This window comes from Pyrgilauda ruficollis, unplaced genomic scaffold, assembly GCF_017590135.1.
Source record: "Pyrgilauda ruficollis isolate IOZ18807 unplaced genomic scaffold, ASM1759013v1 scaffold2, whole genome shotgun sequence".
In the NCBI taxonomy this organism is placed as follows: domain Eukaryota; kingdom Metazoa; phylum Chordata; class Aves; order Passeriformes; family Passeridae; genus Pyrgilauda; species Pyrgilauda ruficollis.
In genome coordinates this window covers 26,093,069-26,115,629 of record NW_024519206.1, presented here as the reverse complement: position 1 = coordinate 26,115,629, position 22,561 = coordinate 26,093,069, and the positions used below count along the sequence as shown (strand labels likewise).

Sequence of the window (22,561 nt, the reverse complement as noted above, 5' to 3'; positions counted from 1 at the left end):
GGGGAAAAAAAAAAAAAAAAAAAAAAAAAAAAAAAAAAAAAAGGCATTAGCACAAAATACTTGATTCTATGAAGGAAAAACTTCAAAATATTTTTGGACTGATTGTAAGACATTCTTTGAATCACATTGACTAATAAGGTAAATTTGACTTTTTGGAACTGTAAATGCAGCAAAGGTAAGTAAATTTCCATAAACAGAATTTTATTAAGGTTAAGATAACAAAAACTTCAAATCTATGCCCTTTGACATTTGGCAGATATTTAGAGCCAGGGGCGAAAAAAGGGAGATATTGAATGGCCTGCCAAGTGGAATTACTCTGCAGAGAATGGAAATAGACTTTTATCTCATTTTCCATGGTTAAAAAATGAAAATAATATAATAGCTCCCTTTTCTTTGTTTCCTGGTAGTGCTGTGGTCCTATACATGCAGTAGACAGTCATGTCCTGACACTGGTACCCAAACATGTTTTTGTGTCTCGCAGACTGCGGCAGGATTCTGGGGGTGGCTGTGAGCCAGCTGGGAAGTGCAGCGGGAGCTGGGCACTCACCCACCTGCCTGTCATTCCCAGAGCAAGGCAGGGTTCTGCTGGCAGGGGGCCTGGCTGTGCAGGCAGGGTGGCAGGGCTGCTGCTGCTGCCAGCTCTGTGTGCTGCCTGCCAGAGGGTCCCTGCAGCAGCCTCCTGCCAACCTGCCTCTGCCTGGGAGAGTGCACAGAGGCAGTCATGGCAGCCCTTGCCCGCTTGCAGGAACATCCCTCTTGTGAACAACCTGCTGGTGGCAATTTATCTCCCAGCTGGGGAAGGGGAAAGAATTTTTTCTGGAGACTTACATGTAGGGGGAGTGCGGCCCAAAGGATTATTAGGAGCAGCAGCTTATTGCTAGTACTTATTGCTGTGGTGATATTTATTTTACATTTATCAATTTGTAAAGTGTTACCAAATTGCTAATTGCAAACTCTGTGTCCCAGAAGATTATGCTTTTTTTTTTTTTCATTTTGTTGCTTCTTTCATCACAGGTTGTGCTTACTCACATCAGTGCTGTAGCAGTATTGCCACAGGAGGACCAAGCTGTACCATGAGAGGCAGGCTGTGCAAATAATTTTTATTATTGAGGATCCATTTGCTTTTTCTTTTAGCTGTATTTTACAGGTTCTAATTGATTTGTTGCAGGGGTTTTTTTGTCCAAGTTTTAGTTTCAGATTTTGTCATATAATAATGCATAGGTGGTGTAGACTAGGCAAAGGGGGTAGGAGGTGAATGGGATTGACAAAGGACATAAAAGTTAATGGTGTAGAGAACTTAGAAGTACCAAAATAATGATTTAAAAAGTAATTTAATTCAGCCTTCAGAGTATTTATATTATTCCTAGTTTAGGTTGTTAAATTGTTTTTTGTTTTTTGGTTTTTTTGGTCATAGTTTCTAATGGGAAGCTATAGATCCTATGGGAAATAAGGAGAAGAAAAAGCAGTTACTCTTTTTGTCCTCCATTACATTGAATCTGCTAGCTGGTTTCTGTTTACTTTGTAAAAGGAATTAATAACCCAGATAAAATTTTGTCAAAATATGGAAATATCAGAACAGGACCTACAGCAGATCCTGACAGGTAAAGGGGATGCAGCATGCAGAGCTGTGCGCTCTGCTTGGCAGCAGTTTGCTACCAGGCTGGCACATGTGTGCTGAAAGGCAAACTGAAGTTATCTAGCTCCAGACAAAGTTGTGCCCTTCCCTCTGTCCCTCCACAAAAAATGTGTTGGGTTTTTTTTTTGTTTGGTGGTTGTTGTTTCTTTAAAGGTAGAGGAAAGACAGCAGTGGGAAGCTGGGATTGCTCTTACAGGATTGCAGAAGCTGAAAAAGCCCTCAGAGAGGAGGCCATCAGGTCAAAGTAGATGTACACTGTTTACAAGTGACACAGTAATCCAGACTGAGGAACTGATCAGTCAAAAACAACTGGCAGAAAAACCCACTTTTTCTGTCTGGAGTGATCTGCCCGTTCTGCTCCACAGCCTGGCTGCAGCTATGCAAAAAACTGAGCCAGCGCAACAGAGACACTGCCTGCGGAGAAGGGACCTGTTCCTGCTGCAGAATGGAGCAGTTTCTCTCTTCTGCCTTTTCTCCCATGTGCTGGTGTTTGCTACTCATTTAGGCACATAGCCAGGCAGGTGAGGAAATCGGTCCTGGGGAAAACTATTTCCCCTGCTTCCCCCCTGCTTCTCCTGGGCCAGCTTTTAGTTTGATTAACTTCCCTGATGTGGATCATCTTGGGTGGTCATGTGAAAACAGAAATGGCAGTGAAAGAAGAAGGGAGGAAACCAAGGACTGAGACAATATGGCAAGCAGGAACAGAATCCTTGCAGCAGGTGCTTTCATTCCTGTCTGATTAAAATGGTCTTGTGTAATGTTTCTGCCTGTTTATTAGCTGGCTTAGTTGACTGGACTGTTGAAATAATAAATCCCTCTCTGATCCTGACCTGGCCAAAGAGTCCTGTCTCTGGTTTTCTGTCTATGCAGTGGTGAAGCACAGAAAATAAATTCAAGACTCAAGGGAAAAATATTTTTTCCTTCACATAACATTCCCTGATACTGAGTTAATTTTTCCACTAATCATTTTCTACAAAAATGAAAGGTAAAAAGCTTATTTTGACAATAGCGTTGAATTAATAGGTGGGTTTATGGTGAGTTTTTTGTATTTGTTTGTTTCCTTTTTAGTAATTCAGTGAACTGTCATTAGTGGAAGTAACTAGAGAGGGGGATCCTATGATGATTAGGTGATTTGGGAAGTTTTTGTGAAGCAACATATGTATGTGACATTCTGTGGGAAAAAGGCTCAGTAGTCACTCAGCTCATGAAATTTGGCATGTTTCTTTCTGCCATGCAATTTCATCTATGGTTTGGGACATAAAAGGGCATTTGCTCTTAGCCAGTAGTCTTCTAAAAACACTTGTGTGTGCACCCTGTGTTTATAACTATGTTCAAAGCATTGCAACATCAACAGGCTAGATGTTCTTTTCTATTTTGGGACCCAAAGCAGGAGAGCTGTTTTGAGTCAGTCCTAATGCTCCTGTGCTCACAGATGTAGAGAATAAAGCAGAACTGAGACATCTGGGATTCTAACACCTTCCAGGTGTTTTATCAGAGGGGAACCTGCATGTGTGCAGTTAAGAGAGAGGATTACTGTCATCATATGACCATCTCTGAAAGGAACAAAAGAAGGTTTAAAATTACTGAATGACTTCTGGTTTCAGATGCCATTCCTGGAAAATGCTGGTGTTGATATCTAAATCTTCTGTTTCTGTTGGGTAATGAGGTACAGTGTACACAAAAGACCCTTTTGATTTCTCAGTTGAAAAACTGAGTTTGTGTTATCTGGGCTAAGATTGGCAAAAATAATGGATAATGTCATGATGCATATATCTAGAATTGCTGTCTTTATACCTTTATGAGATCAAAACAGCAGAAAATTTTGGGATCCTTTCACACTTGACATTAAATAAATAATGAAATGCTACAAGTTTTGTTCTTAGAATTTACTGACTTTGGAATCTTAGAATAAGAACTCAGATTTATTCTAATTCACTGATTTTGCTTTTTTTTTTTTTTTTTTTTTTTTTCATTTACCAGAAAAAGCCACTGTCCTCGATAATAAAAGAAGTCTGTGATGGGTAAGTTCTGCTATATAGTACATACTAGATACAGTGCTTTTTTGAGATATTAAACCAAAGAGGAGATAATTTTTGCAAAGAAAAATCTAGATATCCTGTATTGACTAGTCATTAGTTTCTTAAATATTTTTGTGTTACCTTCAAATTTTGAATTTGCAGTGCATTTTGGATCAATTGCTTGCAAGATGAGGCTCCTGACAAAGCGGCTCCATCATGGGGGTGACTCTCATTTTGACTGCTTCCTTCCTTTCTGCACAGAGATGCATTTTGCCAACTCAATTTGGCTTGTGGTCTCTGCTGTTCATGGGTTAAGGGACTAAAGCACTGTCTCTGGATCTGAATTTTGAGCACTGAGTCCAGTGGGTGCTGTAAGCTGGCCCAGTTGATGTGACTGTTTATATGAAACCGAAATGTTAATTGCAAATTCTGTGCTATATACTAATAATTGGCAAAGACAAATACCTTGAATTAAGTTTAATGAATTAATGAAAGAAACTATTTCAAGCAAGTGCTACCACACAGGAGAAACTAGCTATATTCATCAAATTGCTGTTGAGCTAAGAAGGTGATATTTTATGCCTAATGTAATATATCAATTTAATACTATATCCATTGTGTATTGTATAATGTAACATAAACTTCTGGTACTGCACTTTTTTTTTGGTCAATTTAGTGACTTAGTGGTCTTGCTTACTGCAAAAAAAAGATCACTAGGATGTATTTCTACTGAGGTTTTCCCTTAAAAGCATGCTTTTAGCTTAAACTGTGGAACTCATCATTGAAAGCTGTGGAAAATTATGAGCGGTATGAGAAATACATGGGAATGACAGATACTTGTTTGGTCATACTAAAATTATGTAAAGGGTACTTTTTGAATTATTAAGATTTCATTTTGTGATTAATTTGTTTTCATATTTCTAAGGTGGTCTCTTGCAAATCATGACCAATTTGCACTGCAGCATGCTGATAGTTCTAATTTCTACATCACCGAGAAGGTGGGTAAAGTGTTCAATGCAATTCTTGCATAGCCTATAAAAATATTTGCCACAGTCCTTTATTTTAAATTAAAATATGTGAAAATATATTTTCCATAATGCAATGCCAGTGAGAGGGTAGGCACTGGGAGACCTGATTTAATGACTTCTTAACTGATTTCTTCTGTTAGGAAAAGCAAATAAGAGTCCAAGTGTGCAAAGTTCTTCATGTTAGTTCAGTTTGAGACTTGAGCTCTGAGCCCTTCAACTTTGGTATTCTCGTGTGTTTAGTATTCTGCTAACAAGTGGTGTACAGGAAACTGAAATATTTAAAATATGAAGGCCTCTTGGAAGTGTGAGGAAGCCTTCAGTGCATGTCATTTTCCTTTTTGGCTGAGCAGGTAGAAATAAGTTTCAGTGACTGTGTAATATTTGCTACTTGCTCCCTACCCTGCTGTCTTGTCCCTATCTAGTTCTGTAAGTTCTGTTGGCTTATTTTTTTGTTCCCATATAGTGTGGCAATAGGTGATTCATCAAGTGATGCAATGATTTCAGCACAGAGTAATGAAAAGGCTATAGCTGTAATAAAAATGGAATGTCTAGTATAAATATATGGGACATGCTCATGTGAATGGGACCAAGTAGAACATTCATTCCTAGCATTGCTGGTAAAATTGATGAAATTACAAGAAAAAAGATTATTTGGAATAGTGTACATGTAGTACTGCAGAGGTACAATTTCTAAGCAATGGCGCAAGGACACTGTTTAAAACCTGCTGAAGTCCACTTGCAAATTCCCTAACCTCAGTGGATTCTGAGCTTAAAAGACCTGAGCTTAACTACAAAGATATAGATGCCTCTTGCTCACCTTGTTATCAGTTTAGTTTGGCTTGCTCTGAAGTGGAGGCATGTATTGGTTTTGTTTTGCATGTTACAGTTCTTTAGGGTTTGCTAATATGACTGAGACATGAGCTAAGTTTTCTCTTGCTGCAATTCATACCCACACCCAAGAAACAAAGGAGACTTAGACACAGTTAAGCATTTGGAAAGACTAAATTTAACAAGACAGCAAGAACAGTGGCTCATAAGATAGTGATGTGGGGTGGTTTTTTTGGTTGCTTGGTTTTTTAGGCTTTTTTATTTTGTTTGTTTGTTTTTCTGGGCTGTTTTGTTTTATTTTTGTTTGTTCATTTTGTTTATTTTTTAACAGACTAATTTCAGTTTTTCATTTAGAATGAACAACCCTGAACAACTTTCTCAATATGTCTGGTTTTTTTTTTTTTGTTTGGTTTTTTTATTTTGTTTGTTTGGTTGGGTTTTTTTTGTGTGTTGGTTTTTTTTTTGTTTTTTTGTGTGTTGGTTTTTTTTTGTTTTTTGTGTGTGTGTTTTTTTTTTGTTTTTTTTGGTTTTTTGTTTTTGTTTTTTTTTTTTTTTTTTGAGTCTTCCACTTTTTTTTGCTTGTGTGTTGTTTTGGGATTTTTTTCCTCTCCTTTCTTTTCAAGTTTCAATTGGCAGACACTTCAAAGGCCACTACAAGGAAACCTGTTGGAGTAATTACTGACTTCTGTGTTTTGCCTCTACCAAATTAAATAGTGAGATTGTTCTGCTAATTGCCCTCAATGGTGACACAGTGTTTACCAATAAAACAGACACAATTGAATTTGCCCGTTGGCATTTAAACTCTGTGCAGTGAGTATTTCCAAGAAGAGGGGATTGAGTGAATAGTTCAGCTTTTTCAAGGTCTTTGTCCTGATGCAATTGGAGGGATATTTCAGGTTTTATCTCCACCTTTGGTGGATAGGATTCTGCAGTTTTGGAGAAATCTTTTCTGTTCCACATAAAAGAGAGCCTGATGGTTTTTTTGGCTGCCTTTAACTTGCAATAAGGATGGAAAATTATGGTCTTCTAGGACATTTTGGATTGTACTGAAGAGAGGACTTTGAGTTTGTTTATTCTCTACTGGAAATATGCAGAGTGTCTGACTCTGAGTCACATAAATAAGAGAGAAGAGCTCTAAATGCCACTAGAATTACTCAGACGTCTGTGACTTTCATTAGATATTGTTCACTGTTTATAGCTGGTTGTTGGATAGTGGCTGTGAAGAGAGGCTTATATAGGCCATCACCCCTTCCACATACTTTCCCTCGTTTGTGTTCAGTAGGATATTGTTGCTGTCTGAATTAAAACATGAAAATCACCAGGCGTGAGGAAAAACACATGCACTTCAAGGAAGCTACAACACTTAATTGTTAAAATCCACATTACTTTGATCTGAGTTTTACTAATGGATATGAGTAGTGCGTTTTTTGTGGCAGTGACAGCCTCTCATAAGAAATATTTTTCACAGCTCTTAAAGGTGAATTGTGTGACTGTATGTATGCAGATAACATTATCTGTAGGTCATGTTTCTGCACAGACTGTCTTCCAGGTTGAGATGCCTCTTTAAAGTATCACTGTCTTTAAAGTTACCAGAAAGAAAAGCAATTAGTGAATTCTTGTATACAGTAGCAAGAAGCTTTGAAGTGAAAATGTCCAAATGTTACATGGCTTACAACTGTAGTTTTGTTTTTGGTGGCAAACAGCCCATCTGTGTTTTGGCTGTCATATACAGAACTCTTTATCTTTTGTAGCTGGACCTATATTTCCCAATTATACCATGCATAAATAAAAACAACACCCGAGCAGTTCTGTCTCATAATTTATTTATGTTTTGGCTGTATTATTTGGAAAAATGCCTCTACAGATATAGCAATAACTCCTTCAGGCAGTATAAGTGAGGTCTTTTAAAACATTTTGAGTCAGCCAGGGTTCCTGCCAGAGATAGGGCTTATCACAGCTGATCCCATTTTGGCTGCTGCCTCTGGGGTCATGGTATGGCTATATCTGTGCCCCTGAAACTGCAGTGGAAATTATTAATTATGTCTTTTAGCTAGCATGTGAACAAGAAAACCAAGTACTCATAGTGCCTGAGCTAAAATCTGTCTGATGTACTCATCTCAAGTGTTTGATTTTTAATTAATGTTTAATGTTAATAGGGGTGTGTGTGTGTGTTTTTTAAAGGCTTTGCTTATCATGAAGGAGCATTTCTCTGGTAGGTCAAATGTCTAAAAGCCTGACTTTTGAGCTGGGATCTTATCATGCTAGATACTACAAGATAAGAATAAATAAGTCACCTTTGCTTCAGTCTATCCAGGCTGTACCTGAATTAGATGCTTGTGTGCATCAGGTGCAATGACTCAGGAACACTATAGCCTGGGGGAGCTCAGGTTTAGAAAAGAAAATGCTATATGAAGAGTAGAAAGTGGCTGTATAATTGTGTGTGCTACGTGTGTTCCCTGGCTGAAAACCACAGCTCAGGTAATTGTTAGCTGTGTTCCTCTGCTGGCAGTACGAGCAGTGCAGGGACAGACATTTGAGTGGCTGATGCTGCACCTTGGTGGGTTTGGCTGGTCCCTCATCGCTGCTCACCCTTGGGATTGCAGACCGTGGCCAGCTCTGGATCCATTGGTAGATCCTGTGTTTGCCTGGGGAAGGATGGTGTTCAAGCTGGTTTCACTGCTGGAGGCAGAATGTGGTAGCTCTTAACACTCCACCTGAGCAAATCTCAGAAATTAAGGGTTGGCTGCTGGTGCTGAGGGGTTTGTGAGCCAGCACTGAGCACGCAGAGGTGACAACGGTGACATTTTTTTGGTTATCTTTTAAATACAAGGGCGTTTCATTTATCTGTATATTGAATGCAACCCGTTTTTATTGTCACAATTTTGTTGTGTTTGTTCTTTTTCACATCTGATGCATCAGAAGACTTCCCATGAGTTTTTTTCCCTTCTTTCCTATCTCCTACATTTCCCTTTCATTCTTATTGCTTGAAGTGGAGGGGAGCAGACAGAGTTTACTCCATTAGTTTTGGGAAAGTTTTAATTCTGTTTTGCAAGAAGAGCTGCCTCACCTTCCTTTTGTTGTAATTATTTAGCTCCGTGCTGTGTTTGAAGATGGGACATTCTTCTAACCCCCATCTTCTCAGTGCTGGGAACCTGAGTGAAGTCCCTGGTGTTTGTTCTTTTTCAAAGGTGATTTTGCTCATGACCTATTTTTTGCTGAACACAACCTGTAATTGTATATTCATGTGAAATTCCTCCATGCCTTTGCAGGCTCCCTGCGTGGGAGTGTATGCAAATAACAGGACAAGAAATGAGCCATTTGTACAGTTGGGACTTTTTGAGTTTTTACATTTTTCATATTCGTCTGATTAATTGAATTTTCACTGACTAATTGAATTTCAGTGAGTTGTAAGAAAACATTCTTAATAATGAAGGTTCCTGATTCACTGAAGGACCAGGTGCTTTTAAGCAACTGAGAATGAAAAGCAGCATGAGGAATGGGAACTGGAGAAGTGTATTAAGAGAGCATTTTGCATCACTCCTGATAATACTTTTACTAATAGTGCTATATAAATGATAGATCATTGTTTTGACTTGGATCAAACCATGCCTGGCTTTCCCTTTTCTCTGCCACTTATAAGATGTGGTATTTCTCACATATTCACAAATTTCTTACTGTTTTGGGGCATCTGCACAGTCCTGCAGAAATTCCCTAAAGTAAGGGCAGCACATGGTATCTGAGTGGCTGTGCTCCTGCCTGCTTGATGGATGCTGGTAACACTGCCCTGTAGACTCCAGTAAAATCTTAGAGAACACTAGTATATTTTTCAAGTGAACAGAAGTAAAACTTCAGTATCCATATACTAAATCACTTTCAGTCCTCCTTCATTCAGGCTGTTTTCAAGAACAGTTGGTAATGGTTATCCTTCTTTTAGTTCTCTTAGGACTCCTTTTATAGAACTTCTGGTCTATACTAAATTTTCTAAAGGAAAGAATTATGTCCTGTCCACCTATTTTGCTTTCTGGCCCCAGCTTAAATAGCTTAATTCTTCTGCTTGCTTCCTATTAAAATAATTGTTATGGTGATCTTCTGTTTCGTTCCTTAGTTCCATATCAAGGCTGATGAGATGGATCAAGTGGGGTGGTTTTTTAAAAAATCTGTATATATTTTCCTGAATTAAGTTTGTAATTTTGCCTCATAATTAATCACTAGAGAGGAAAGACTCTGAAAATGTTCAGCTTTCAGTTAGAGCAATTAAAGATAGGTTTGACACACCAGGGACACAGTACAACTGTTTGGGTTCAGCTGATGGCAAACAGTTCAGTAAGATTTGGCCAACAGAAAAATACTCTTTAATTAATCTTTATACTTAAAGAACAACCAATTTGGATGGGTGGTTTACCAAAGTGCACTGAACAGACATAACAGTGCTGAAAGAAGATGGTTCTGAATTCTTCTCCCCTTCCCCAGAAGATCCTGCCACTTAATTTTTTTTTTTTTGTTTTGGCTTGGTTTTTTCTTTTTCTTTTTCTTTTTCCTTTTCCTTTTCCTTTTCCTGAAGGTGGTGGCAAGGAGGGGATCATTTTGTGCCACTTTAATTCATTAACTTTGCTTAGTAAAAAGGCTGCTTGATCTGACGCAGGGATGAGGCGGGACTTTTGAATCATGTCCAGGAATAGCCTGTACACAAGAAAGAAGTAAAGGAAAGGTAGGAAGAAGAATGGAACTTTGAGTTTTTTAACAGCTGTGAGTTGTCCCTCAATTGTTTCTGGAACTGGCTTAAGTTGACAAAACTTTGAACAAAATTTTTTCAAGCTCCAACTGTAGTAAAAAATGGAAAAGGGATGTTTTGCCTGCAGTCCTTCTGTGAGTGAGAGAAGGGCACAGGAAGGGTGTAGGAGTGGGGTGTATGTCCTAGAGAAGCACAACACCTGCAGGCTTTCCCTTAAACAAGTCTCGGTGTTGTGGCTCCAAATGTGGTGCTTGCAAAATGAGCTGGCCCACTTTTCCTGCTTATACTATACTGCTTATTCCTGTCTTCTACTGTGCAAACCAGGCAACCCCCAAAATTATAACATTTTCATCTGCTTTAATTCCCTTGTTGACTGATATTACTGTGTGCCACATATAACAGTAGTAGGGATGAGCAAGACGTTGAAAAGCAAGACTCTATGGTAGCAATCTGGGAAACTGTGCTTTGATTTGGTAAAAGTGAGCCACACTGTGAGCCAGTCTGGGCTTCAGTATTCAGTTATTTTCTAAGCATCTGCTTAAAGAGCCACTGCTGCTGTGCTGACCCTCAGTGGTGCTATGAGTGAATATGGTGGGTAACCTGTGCTAAGGAGCTGACTTTAATTTGATAATCTTTACTTGAGTTTGGTGGGTTTTTGTTTTGGTTTTTTTTGTATCCATACCAGCCCTGTTCTGATTTCTCCACATCATCTTACTAATAATAGTATGAGCACAGCTAAGTCAGTCATTTCCTGATGTTTATTTCTCAGGGTGCAGCTCTTCTGTTGGAACTTATCAGAGGATGATAGAGCTGCTTGTCTTAGGCCCACCCCTTCCCTGTTGCTGGTACAACTGTGCTGTCTGTCTGTGTGGTTGCTTGAATTGGGGAACTGATCCAGCTTAAAAATAACTTGTGTGTAACTTCTTTCAATGTGTCAGAAGGATGTCTGCCTGAAGTGCAATACCACTGCTGCTCTGCAGAACAAGTGTGCCTGGTAATGATGTCCTTGTAGATCACTCCACTTGCAGATGGGTAAATCATGCAAAGTTTGGTCTTTTTCTTAGGATGTTTTTTAAGTGGCAATCAAGTTGGTATTTCTGTGGGTTGGTGGAGAAGTAGGTAGTTGAGCATTCTTTTTCTACTCTGTTTCTTCTTTCTATTGCTTCACTAACATCCTAGCAACTGCTGCTGGATGGTTTGTTCAAGTCACGGATCTGACAAAACAAAACTCTGGAATACTTTTCCTTTCCTCCTTTTTGTGAATGAAGGGGAGAGGAAGTGTTAACTTTTTAAGGTCAGGTTGTTGACTGTGCTGCTGTGTGGTGGTAGATCCGCTGTAAGGGAAGTGTTGGGGGCCCATGCACTGGAGGGACGTGTGCAGAATTGTGCCTCTTGTAGGTTGTAGAATTGCACTGGCTAATGTACAGCCTGGAACTGCACCACTTGATGTAACTTGGTTTATTTACCAGCTTCTGTAATCCTTGAATGGAGACAGATAAACAGCATGCAGAAAACATCCTCTTTTTAGGAACTTCAGACAAACGACTTATTTTTTTTAAGGAAAATGTTATAATCTAATTATAATACAAAAAACCAGAAGACATTCTCCCTCCTTTTCAATAACTTCCCAGAAAAGACATTTTATCACTAGATTAATTGCATCAGTATTTCTTCTAAAACAGTACAGTTCTGTCATGGCAAGTAGTACAATGTTGGTAATTACCTGTATCACTTAGCTTACATCTTATTAAACATTTTGGTGACTAAAAATAAGCTTAAGAAATTCCCTACCAGGTCAGCCAAATGAAATCCCATCTCATAGTCTGTCTCCAGCTCTAGCAGTAGCAAATGATGTTCAGGGTAGTGATCTGATGATGACTTTCGGTCTCTTTATGCTTCCTCGGTATTTGCATTTGTGGTACTACAGGTTTTGGAGGCTGCACCTACACTTAGTCTATTTAATATCCTGCATAAAGGTGGTGCTATTTTTTCATCTCTTCTTGAACCTGCTGATACAGCCTGCTTTCACAACCTCTGACAGCAAGCTTGAAGAGTTTACTGCCTTCTGAATGAAGAGCTCTATCTCCTTTAAGCTGATCCCCTACATATTACATCAAGTGCCCCTAAGTTCTCATATTGCAGGGTTTCATAAAAACAGTTCTGCATTCTGGTTGTCCACTGTATTCTTTCCTGTGTCCTTCGTTCCTCCAAACTGAGGACACCCCGCCTTTTGAGGCAGCTGTGGAAGCCCATTGGACACTTGCCTTTCTCTGCATTTTCTCAGAAACTACTGTGCCCTTCCTAACATGTGAAGATCAAATCTGCACTAGGTGCCCTGTATGTGGGTACATGGAGTTCCTGTGTTGTGGCAGTGACACCCTCTGTCCTGTTCCTGGTGCCACCTCCAATGTGTCCTGGGACACTGAAGCACTGGATCCTGTAGCATGCTGAATCTGTGCTTTAAGGAGATCTGCCAGCAAGAACTTTGCTTCTCTTTCCTGAGCTGTTAACTTGGTAATGAACTCTATAACTCTAATATTTCTGTCATTTTGTGTCATTTGCAACTTGCACAAACTCATCCTTGTGGAAATGAAATGGAGTCATAAAGTGTATTTCACAGCTCTAATTTTCTGTTGTGTCCATTTGGAGGAAGGTGCAACAAAATAACAGCAGTATGGAAATAGGGATGAATCTATTAGTAATAGTAATAAACACAAGAAGAATTTTAGATTTTTTTGGCTGTTATTTTCTAGGGTGATTAGAGAAGTCTGAAGAAAGCTGTTTGGTCAAGGTTAAAGAACAGGCTGAGTGAGCTATAACCATGGGAAAAATGCTTCTAGGTCTTCCTCAAATATGTTAAGAAAACATTCAATTTCAACCAGTTGGAGTGAGCTGAATCTTGAGGCATTTTGCTGGGTATAATAGGTCACTAAAGTGATAAGACAAATGTGTAGCAAAATAACCTATTTTACCTGATAAATTTTCCAGTGTCACTGCAGCTAAGCTCTGAATAAACAGCTTCACTGTTTTGACAGGATTTTTTTTTAAAAGTGAATTTGCTTACCTTCATCCCTCTGCATGGTTTGGTGGACTCTGCTAATGCTTGAGGCCTGCTTTCTAGATGCAAGTCTCCTGCATGAGTTTTGGGCAAAGTAGCGGCTCAGAAAAGCAGAGCTTTGAGAATCTGCAGAATCTGCTGGCAGATAGTCACAGAAACGTAGAATTGTTTAGGTTGGAAAGACCTTCTAAGATAATGAAGTCCCACCATTAACGCAGTGCTGCCAAGTCCACCACTAAATCGTGTCCCCAAGTGCCACATCTTTTAAATGCTTCCAGGGACAGTGACTCAACCACTTCCCTGAGCAGCCTGTTCCGGTGCTTGGCAACCCTTTTCTGTGAAAAATTTTTTCCTACCATCCAGTCTAAAACACCCCTGGTGCAACCTGAGGCCATTTCCTCTTATCCTTTTGATTGTTACTTAAAAGAGACTGACCTCCACTTTGCTGAGCTCTGGGGACTACCACTGTTGACCAGCTGCTAGATATAACCAGCTGGATGTAACTCCACTCGTCACCACCATTTGGAATTGGCAATCAAGCCAGTTTTTTACCCAGAAGTGCACTTGTCCAAGCCATGAGCAGGACAGCATTCTCTCCAGGAGAATGCTGTGGGAGACCGTGTCAAAGGGCTTACTAAAGTCCAGGTGAAAACATCCACAGCCTTTCCCTCATCCACTGAGCAGGTCACTTTTGCATAGGAGACCTGGTTGGTCAAGTAGGACTTGCCTTTCATAAACCTGGCTGGGCCTGATCGTCTGGTTGTCCTGTATGTGCCTCGTGATGTCACTCAAGGTGATCTGTTCTGTGACTTCCCCTGGCACTGAGGTCAGACTGACAGGCCTGTAGTTCCCCAGATTAACTTCTAGTTGAGCTTTGGCCCTTCTAATCTTCTCCCTGCACAACCTCACAGCACTCCAGTAGCCCTCCTGAGTGTGCTGCCCTTTCTTCCAAAGCTTGTAATCTCTCTTCTTTTTCCTTAGTTCCAGCCAAAGGTTTGTGTTCCCACTGCTTTTCTGTCTTGCAGCCAGGATGGTGTTTCCCACTGCTTGTCTTGCATTGGCCTGCTTCTGTGCTTTTAAGATTTTCTGCATGCAGGATGTCCAGCCTTTGACTCTCAGGACTGCTTCCCAAAGGATTATGGATTCTGTCAACCAGGCTTCTAAACAGGCACAAATCTCCAGAATTCCAGGATAGCAGTTCTGCTGAGCCCCCTCCTTACTTTTCTGAGAATGGAAATCTCTCTGACATACAGGGCTACCCACTGCCCCTCCTTCCTTTCTTCTCCTGCCTTCTGAAGCATTTATGGTCATTTAGGTTCCTGTTGCTCCAGCTGGTGAAGTTAGAAGACAGAGGCTCCTAAAATCTGAATGCAAGATGAACTTTCCAGGTGTCTTCTACTTCCTGCTGTGTTATGTTCTTTGTGTGTCTTCATGAAAGTATTTAGTCTGATTGAAATATCATCTTGGAAATATTACCTACTCCATTAGAAAAAAATTGTCTTGTGATATATTATATCTTGCTAGATAAAATATTGCAGAAGGGGCTTATTTGTCCTTGATATAACTGCTGTCTTTGTCCTGGATAACATTTATAACAGATCTATTTTCTTGTTATGGAGTTTTTTTGGGACATTTTGGATAGTACCATTTCAGTAGTTCCTTCACTGCTCAGCATTAAGCTTTTCTAATACAGACCAACACCATGAAAAATATCTACCAACTTCATGTACGCTTAAGAAACATGTCAGGAATATCTTGGAAGAGGGTTTTTTTTTTGGTTTTGCCCTGTTCTTGTCTTTTATTTTTTTTATTTGTCTACCGTAGGTGGGGGTGAGTTCTGTCCTGAATAGCAATGATGCGTTTAAGTATGACTGCCAAAGCTGGGCTACTGTAATGATGTTCTGTTATCCTGGAAAAGAAATCCACAGGATGCTATCCTTAATACTAAGAGGATTAACTGTGTGTAAATGTTACAATTAAAATTAACTGGCATGCTGACTACTGCATCATGCAGTTAATGTAGGAAAGCCTCTTGGTTTAATTGTACTCTTACATGCTGTTTCCTGGTATGTGATTAAGCCACTATTTAGAGTGGATAAACAAAATTATATTTTTTTAATTGAGTAACTGCTAACCTTTTTCAAATTTTGGTTAGCTTGCTGTGCTAGAGACTTTATGCTTTGAATACTTCAGAGATAAGGCACGGGCAGTTTTCCTTAAGCCTTTTTCTAAACCAGGAGTTGAAGATGAGCTCTCTCTGTTGTGATACAATGATTGAATTTACAGTACAGGGCAGATGTAGACACCTTGCTCTGAGCCAGACATGATGAACGGTCCATGAGTTTATGGGGAGAGTTTATGAGTTTGAGAGTTGTGGGCTCTGACAAGCATTACACCTCTGAGTCTGAAAGCTTTGGTGTTTTAGATTCATCTTCATTATTAAACAGAAAGACTCCAAAGAAAATGTCCAGTGATACTTTTAATTATTCTGTGTTTCCTCTGTTCCTCCTCATGTCTCTGAAGATCACCATGCTTGTGCTATGCCTAGTACCTCCTGTTTGCAGTGGACTAAGAGTGTTTGCAGAGGTGCTTATTGAGGCCCAGATGAAGTGACTTAATTTGTCAGAAACAAACCACAACTTCATTTGTATATCTGACTTGGTAGTTCATGTTAATTGCAGCAGGAAACATGAGAAACTAAGCCTAAATTTTTGCTGCCTAAAAAATAAGCCTCTCTGTGTTCTCTTATTTATGTTTAAGAACAGTCTACTTATAAGCTCCAATGTTTTTACAAATATGTCATTGAACTTTAACTTCTGAATGTGATTAGTACAGTTCAAGTTGTTTAAATCTTGTTGATTTCCTGGTTTTCATATTGTTGCATGCTGGGATTTGCTGCCTTCCAAGTAAAACTGACGGAGCACTGTTTATATGTACATGCAAAAGCTCTGTCCTAATGCAGCTAAAGTCCAGTAGCTTAGTCTAAGCTGCTGATGGAAGTAGATATAGCCTATGCTAATTGTCTGTCCCAAAGCAATTCCTTTTATTCAGCTCCACGAATCCAGGAGGTGGTAACAGTTTTAGCAACCACAACTGTTTGTGAAGTGAGTTTGTTTCAGCACTGATTGAGATTAAACCACATAAATGCACTATGGCCACTTCACACAGATTCCTTAGACATGATGAAATGTGGCTGGGTCTGGTGCTGCTCCACTACAAGTGGAGGAAATCTGGCACTTTGTTAGTGCTGTGGGAAGTCACCCAGTATTTAGCTGCTCTTTGCCCCTCTTTTGAGTGTAGCCTGGCTGGCCTCCCTGAGGCTGTTCTGGCAGGAGGAGATTGCTGAGGGCTGAGAAGAGTCGCTGCATATGCAGGAAAAGATGCTGTAAGAAAGCTTCTCTCTTGTAGCCCCTGTGTTGTCTGGCACTTCATTTATTTCAGTTAGAGTGAAGAAGTCTTTGTGGGTGGAGAGTGATCTTTGAGGTAGCTAGAACCAATCCCACAGATGACTTGGATACCAAGAATGAGACAATGTACTGGAGTTTTATTTTGGGACTACTTGACCTGGTTTCAGGGAAGATTTATCTGTTTTTTAGCATTTTGGATTTGAGATGTATCAGAATGGGAACAAGAAAGATGAAATAAATTTGGGAAAAACTGACAGAGGAGAAATACACCTTCATATTTTTTCTTGGCTAAACACCAGTCTGCAGCAAGCCTGCAATGTGGTCTTCAGTACAAAATTAGCTCTTCTCTCTCAAACTGTTAGGGATTCCTCCAATTCCTCTAACAGATTAGGGTGTCAGCTCATGAACAACGACTGAACCATGACTGGCATTGTGACTGTGCATTGTGCTGCACACAGTCAGTGCCTGTCAGTGTGTTCATTGCTGTAGGTACTTTATTCTCCTACCCTGTGGTGAACAGGGGGTAGTTGTTGAAAGAGGGGAAGCTTTGCACGTGGGCTTTGACCACAGGGTTTTAAGGATGCTGTAAGTGTACACCATAGCTTACGCCATGGCTGTGTGAGCTTAACAAAAAGAAAACATTAAATGCCCTCTCTTTCTGACAGCCGGGCAAGGAGAAGGACTTATGGCATGTTTGAACTTTACTCTGCTAACAGGGATGCTTTTTTCACTTTGAGGAAGAATGCAAAGTCGTGGTGGCAGAGCTCAGTGGGTAGGTTCCAGTGGTTTAAGTCAGCATGTTCTTGTTATAGAAAATAAAGAGCCAGTGGGATGAATTCTAAATCCTGCAGCTGCTTAATGACAGGTTTCAGCAAACTTACAAACTCCTCAAGTATGTACAATACCAGAGCCAGACACCATGGACAGTATATTTCAAAAAAATATTTAGAAGTTGCCAGTGGAAGCTAAACTTTGAAAAATATTAAGTCATTCTTGAAAGAGTTCAGGCTGGTTAAGTGTCATGTGAATTCAACCTATTTGTTGAAACTAACGTTATATGCCTCAATGAGGAAAATAGATGCTAGCTTACATCTGAAAGGGGGAAGCTTTTGCATGTAGACAGGGGAAAGCACTGTTGCTGGTTTAGCATTACATTCTGCTCAATGCATGTTTCATCTTTTTATGTGCGTGAGTCTTAAGTAAAACCTTTGGTTTTTCTCTTTCAGAATCGTAATGAAATAAAAAATGGAGCCATCCTTCGATTAACAACATCTCCGGTGAGTCAGTGTTCTTTTCTTGTCTTCCTCCAAAGTGAAAATTCAATTAGTAAACCATTGTGAACTAATGTGTGTACTTTTAAGCTTTATCCACAATGTATCCCACAATCCTCTAGGAGCAAAGGTTATGAGTTATGGAGGCAGGAATAATAACTCTGAGTGACATTTCGTGATACTTTTGGCAGAACTGGGTGGGTTTTTGTGTCTCACTTCCACTGGGAACAGTTTTCACATACAAGATATCCCTACTTCCCTGCTGACGTTGCAGCCTCCCTCAAGTTGCTCTTTTTCTGCCTCAGAACTCAAAACCAGGAAGCCAGGAGGAAGGTCAGGGATTTGAATCATGGAGAGCTCTGCTGGGTGGCTCAGGTCAGAGCTTTTCTGATCTCTGGTTTTGTATTGAGTGAATAGCAGCTGTAATGTTGACATTTTACTGGGGTTTCTTTGTTGTTGGCTTTTTTCCCCCCTACACCATCTCTTTACCAGCTCGGCAGAGTTGCTGGTTGCCCTGTAATGGCTTGTTTTCCTGCTGAGTTGAGCAGTGCTGCTGCCACATGCTGAAAACCACTATTAGTCCTGGAAGATGTATGTCCAAGGCAGCAGCAATCCAATTTCCTTGCTGACAAATGTAGTTAGTATGCCATTAAAATAGTTTACCTCTTCATGATGGTGTTCTAGCCTCTGCAGATCTGAAGCATTCTTATGCCAAAATTCTGCCACCCAGTAGCTTCTCAACAGAAAGCACTTCTCAGCAGCCAACTGGGCAAAGACACGAGGTTTCCATTAGCCTTCGTCATGTTTTTCAATGGTCATTATATTCAAAGCTTTATAGACATAAAAAAACCTAGCAGTTTAAGACCATAGCTTTGTCAGGATCTGTGTGATTCCAAAGCCTCTTGGCGTATATCACCAAAGCACCCTTGTGCATGGGAAAACCATTTCTGGTAGAATAAACCCCTTTTGATGGAAATTTCTCAGAAACAGGAAACCCCAGCACCAGCTCCTTCTAACCTTTGTGACTTCTTCATAACAAATATCCCCTCCAGTACTGCCCAGACTTGGGATCTCTTGAAATCAAAACAGGATCTGTGCTTCATCAAGGACCAATGTAGTCCAAATGCAGTGCGTCATGTTTTGGTGTAACCACAACATGGAATAACTGCATAGGAACAACTCATGGAATTCTGCCATCTCAAAATCCACAACCTGAACGTGAAACCTCACTGAAGAGAGGCTGTGCTGTGACTGATCTGTGGAGATGGCTGGCTGACTTTATGATCACTTCTGCAATTGGAAATGGGACCTACAAACACAAAAGACAAATCTTGGACACACAACGCTCTCTGCTACTACCAGTGGTCAGGAAGGTTGGGCTTTGCATCCACCTATCATTCTAGGACTATGATCTGCTTGTTTCTTTGGGGATTTGCCTTGGGGTCAGTTAATCAAGTCAGGAGCCCTTAGGATATTGAAATATTGCCTGTTACCTAACAAATTATGGACTGCTCTGGCACTGGCCTGCAGTTATGAGTGACTCAGTCATCCTTTTTTAAGACAAAAGGCTGGTCTACTCTCTGTTCTCCAGTTGTGATATTTATGTCTGAACCAGTGCTTATTTTCATACTTCCTGATGTTTTAAAATTATGCGTTAACTTTTCCCAGAATCAGAGAGGTATCTTGGAAGGAGGAACAGGTTGGTTTTTGTCAGATTAGCAAATATTTTTATTCTTTAAATATGTAAAAATTGAAGTTCTGCATGTCCTCTCACTCTACAATAGTCTCTTTGCTTTTTAAGGTAAGTCAAAGTGGACATCATTGCAGTACCTAAAATAGATAAAGGCCTCCAAGTTGTGGTTCTTAAACTGGTGACCCACACAATGGTTGTCATTTACCCTGAAAAGCTAACAGGCAATCTGTTTCCATATTTCCTCTGAAATTCTGTATGAGAGCAACTGTAGCTGGAAGAGGTAATGTGAAGAACAGGCTGCGTGATACACTCCTACAAAATGGGAAGGATGCTTTCCTAGCTGTTAGTGCTGGGTGCGAAATGTTTTTCTCATCATGTGAAAACATCAAGATTCTGAATTCCCCCCCACCCCCTCTGTTTTTTCTATCCTACAACAGGATGAAGATGAAGCTATCTTTCCTCTTGCCCCAAAAAACCAAAATCATACTCAAAAAAAAACTTTATGAAGAGGTAGATGATTTAGGAAAGGAGAGAAAGACTGAGAGAAATGAAGAGAAGTCATGTATGGATTATGCAGTTTCTGGGATGTGTGCCTGTAGTTTCTGAGAGGTCTGAGCTGCCTACTTTCCTGGCTGTTGTGGGGGAAAAAAAAAAGATTGTCCTGAACTTTACAAGACTTTTGAATAAATCTTTTTCCTTGAAGAGTTGAGAGGAGTTTTGTTGTCCCGTTCTGAAGGCTGCATGAGCTTAAAATGCTTTTCTAGTCCTTAATTTTCATGCAGCTTATAACCATGACAGCCAGTAGTCTGGCTGTATCCTTTAGGGTTGCATGGCCCAAGTCATAGAAAACTGGGTGAGAAGGATGAGATGCAATCTTTTCGAGTTTTGTTGTCATTAGCCTCAAATTATTTATTGCTTATGTACCCAGAGTCAGTACTATTAAAGATTAAAAAGAGAGAGGAAAGAAAGATAGTTTTATCTAGAAATAGTAAACTAGCATTTTTGGGCTGAGTTTTTTAAAATGTGGATTTGAAATCTAATTCCATGAATATGAATGTTAAATACTTTTTCTTTTTTAATCTTGAATTTAGATTATTTTGTGTGCCTATACAGGGACCTTTATCTGAAAACCATTGTTAATACTGCAAGGGCAGAACTGCAGTTATGGTGTGCTGCTAAATCCATTATAAATGCTTGCCTTGAGAGATTTACAATGTGCCTATTTTAAATTTCTTTGAGTTAAAAGTTTGCAAACGCCAGTCATTAGACCTGGTGGGAATTTGAACTGCTTCTTTGTTTCCATAGGTCTGTTTGCTAAGTTTGTGAGATTCTCTGAAAGACTGTTTTTTCCCTAAACAATGCTATTTTTTTCCTCTATAAACTGCTCACCACACAGACACTCTGTTTCCTAGGTAACTTGAGTGCAGATTGGATTTCTCCCATATTATCTTTGTTCCTATATCATCTTTCTTATTTATTTTAACCTCTCCTATCATCTTTCTTACCAATTCTTTGGGCTATTATGTGTTTTCGCAGTTTTCTGTGACCTGTTTTCCCCCTTTGTCCATTTGCGTTTCTGAAGGGACACATGAAAAGTTTCTTATGCAACATTTCTTTGTGTTTGAACATATGTGACAATTGAAATGCTGTAGTGCTACTGTCTCTATTGTGATAACCATATTCCAGTGCATGGTGGGTAGGTGTATAAATGAGCTGTAATTGCTCCCGAGTGTGAGGCTCATCCGAAAGGACTTTTGTGTCCTGCAATGCAGCAAGCAAAGCAATCTTTTAGTGTGTGAAACTGCAGGATTCCTTAAATCAGATCATGCAAATCCTTTTTCAAATGACTAATCATTTAAAAAAGATGCTAAAATACTGGGAAAATTAAATTGAAGGAACTAGTGTAGTTTATTTAATTTAATGGTTTTCAAACAGAACTGATGACTTGAGCACTTACTGTTTCTTAAAAACAGCTTTTTGGGCACTTAAATGCCTTGCTTATGAGGTATATACCTTAAAACCTTGGTAAAGGGGGTTTTTCTGATGGTATTTGTGGGGCCTGTTAATTTGCTTTTGTCATGGTTTTTTTTTTTGATCCTCAGGTCAGAGATCAGTTGAGTTCTCAAACCTGTCATTTGTTTGTAGGCAGAGTATTAGCATGTGTACAACAAGCAATCATATAAAAAAAGGTGTTCAATGATAGTCATCATAGTATTTTCTCTGAATGCTTCTACAGATATGAGGAACATGTTCTTTATATGTCATCTAAACAGGCTAGGAAGTATAAAGAGTTTTTTTAACCTATTTCTGCTTATACATCTGAATACTTGAAGTAAAATTTTGAGGATCTAGTTTAGAATTTTTGATCTACAATTGCTTGAACATGTATTTGAAGTTCTGTAAATGCATAACTATTTGCAGTTCTAACCTGTAATTGTGATTATGTTTATCATGTAATGGTAAATTAGTTGCTAAATAAAACTTATAACACAAGCACTGACCATGGGGGTCAATTAGCCACTTTTATATTTTCTGCTCATACTAGATTTGAGAAGTGGAGTTGGGGTTTGTCTTTTCATAGAGAAAGGTTTAATCTGATGTTTTCAGGTTTCAAAAAGCACGTTTTGATTAGTAAGTGGAAGGGATTGTTTCAAATGCAGGTAGAAGAAAAAATGCTTATAAAGCACTGAGAAGTGGCTGGTGATTGCATATGCCTTATTTTAAGGCATATTTATGTAATATATTTGGTTATGCATCTGTAATGCTTTTGTCATTGATTTAGTGCAAGACTCTAGAGATAACCATTTCCCTGTTTCTGCCTCCTTAATTGCCTGTAATGATTCCACAGGACTTCTCTGTGTATCACATCTGTACAAGGCTTCAGATGTAC

General features: G+C 39.5%; 1 protein-coding gene across 6 annotated transcripts in view; it reads left to right on the top strand.

Moving 5' to 3' along the window:
• Positions 1–22,561, top strand: part of ELMO1 (engulfment and cell motility 1) — a 303,596-nt gene that overhangs the window by 59,664 nt on the left and 221,371 nt on the right. For 4 of the 6 annotated variants that reach the window (XM_041466533.1, XM_041466532.1, XM_041466535.1 and 1 more), the window contains 3 exons: positions 3,617–3,657; positions 4,580–4,652; positions 17,934–17,984. In XM_041466533.1, coding sequence (XP_041322467.1) covers positions 3,617–3,657; positions 4,580–4,652; positions 17,934–17,984 — 165 coding nt within the window. The remainder of the gene's footprint in view (positions 1–3,616; positions 3,658–4,579; positions 4,653–17,933; positions 17,985–22,561) is intronic. The other 2 variants (XM_041466536.1, XM_041466537.1) reach the window with 1 other exon arrangement.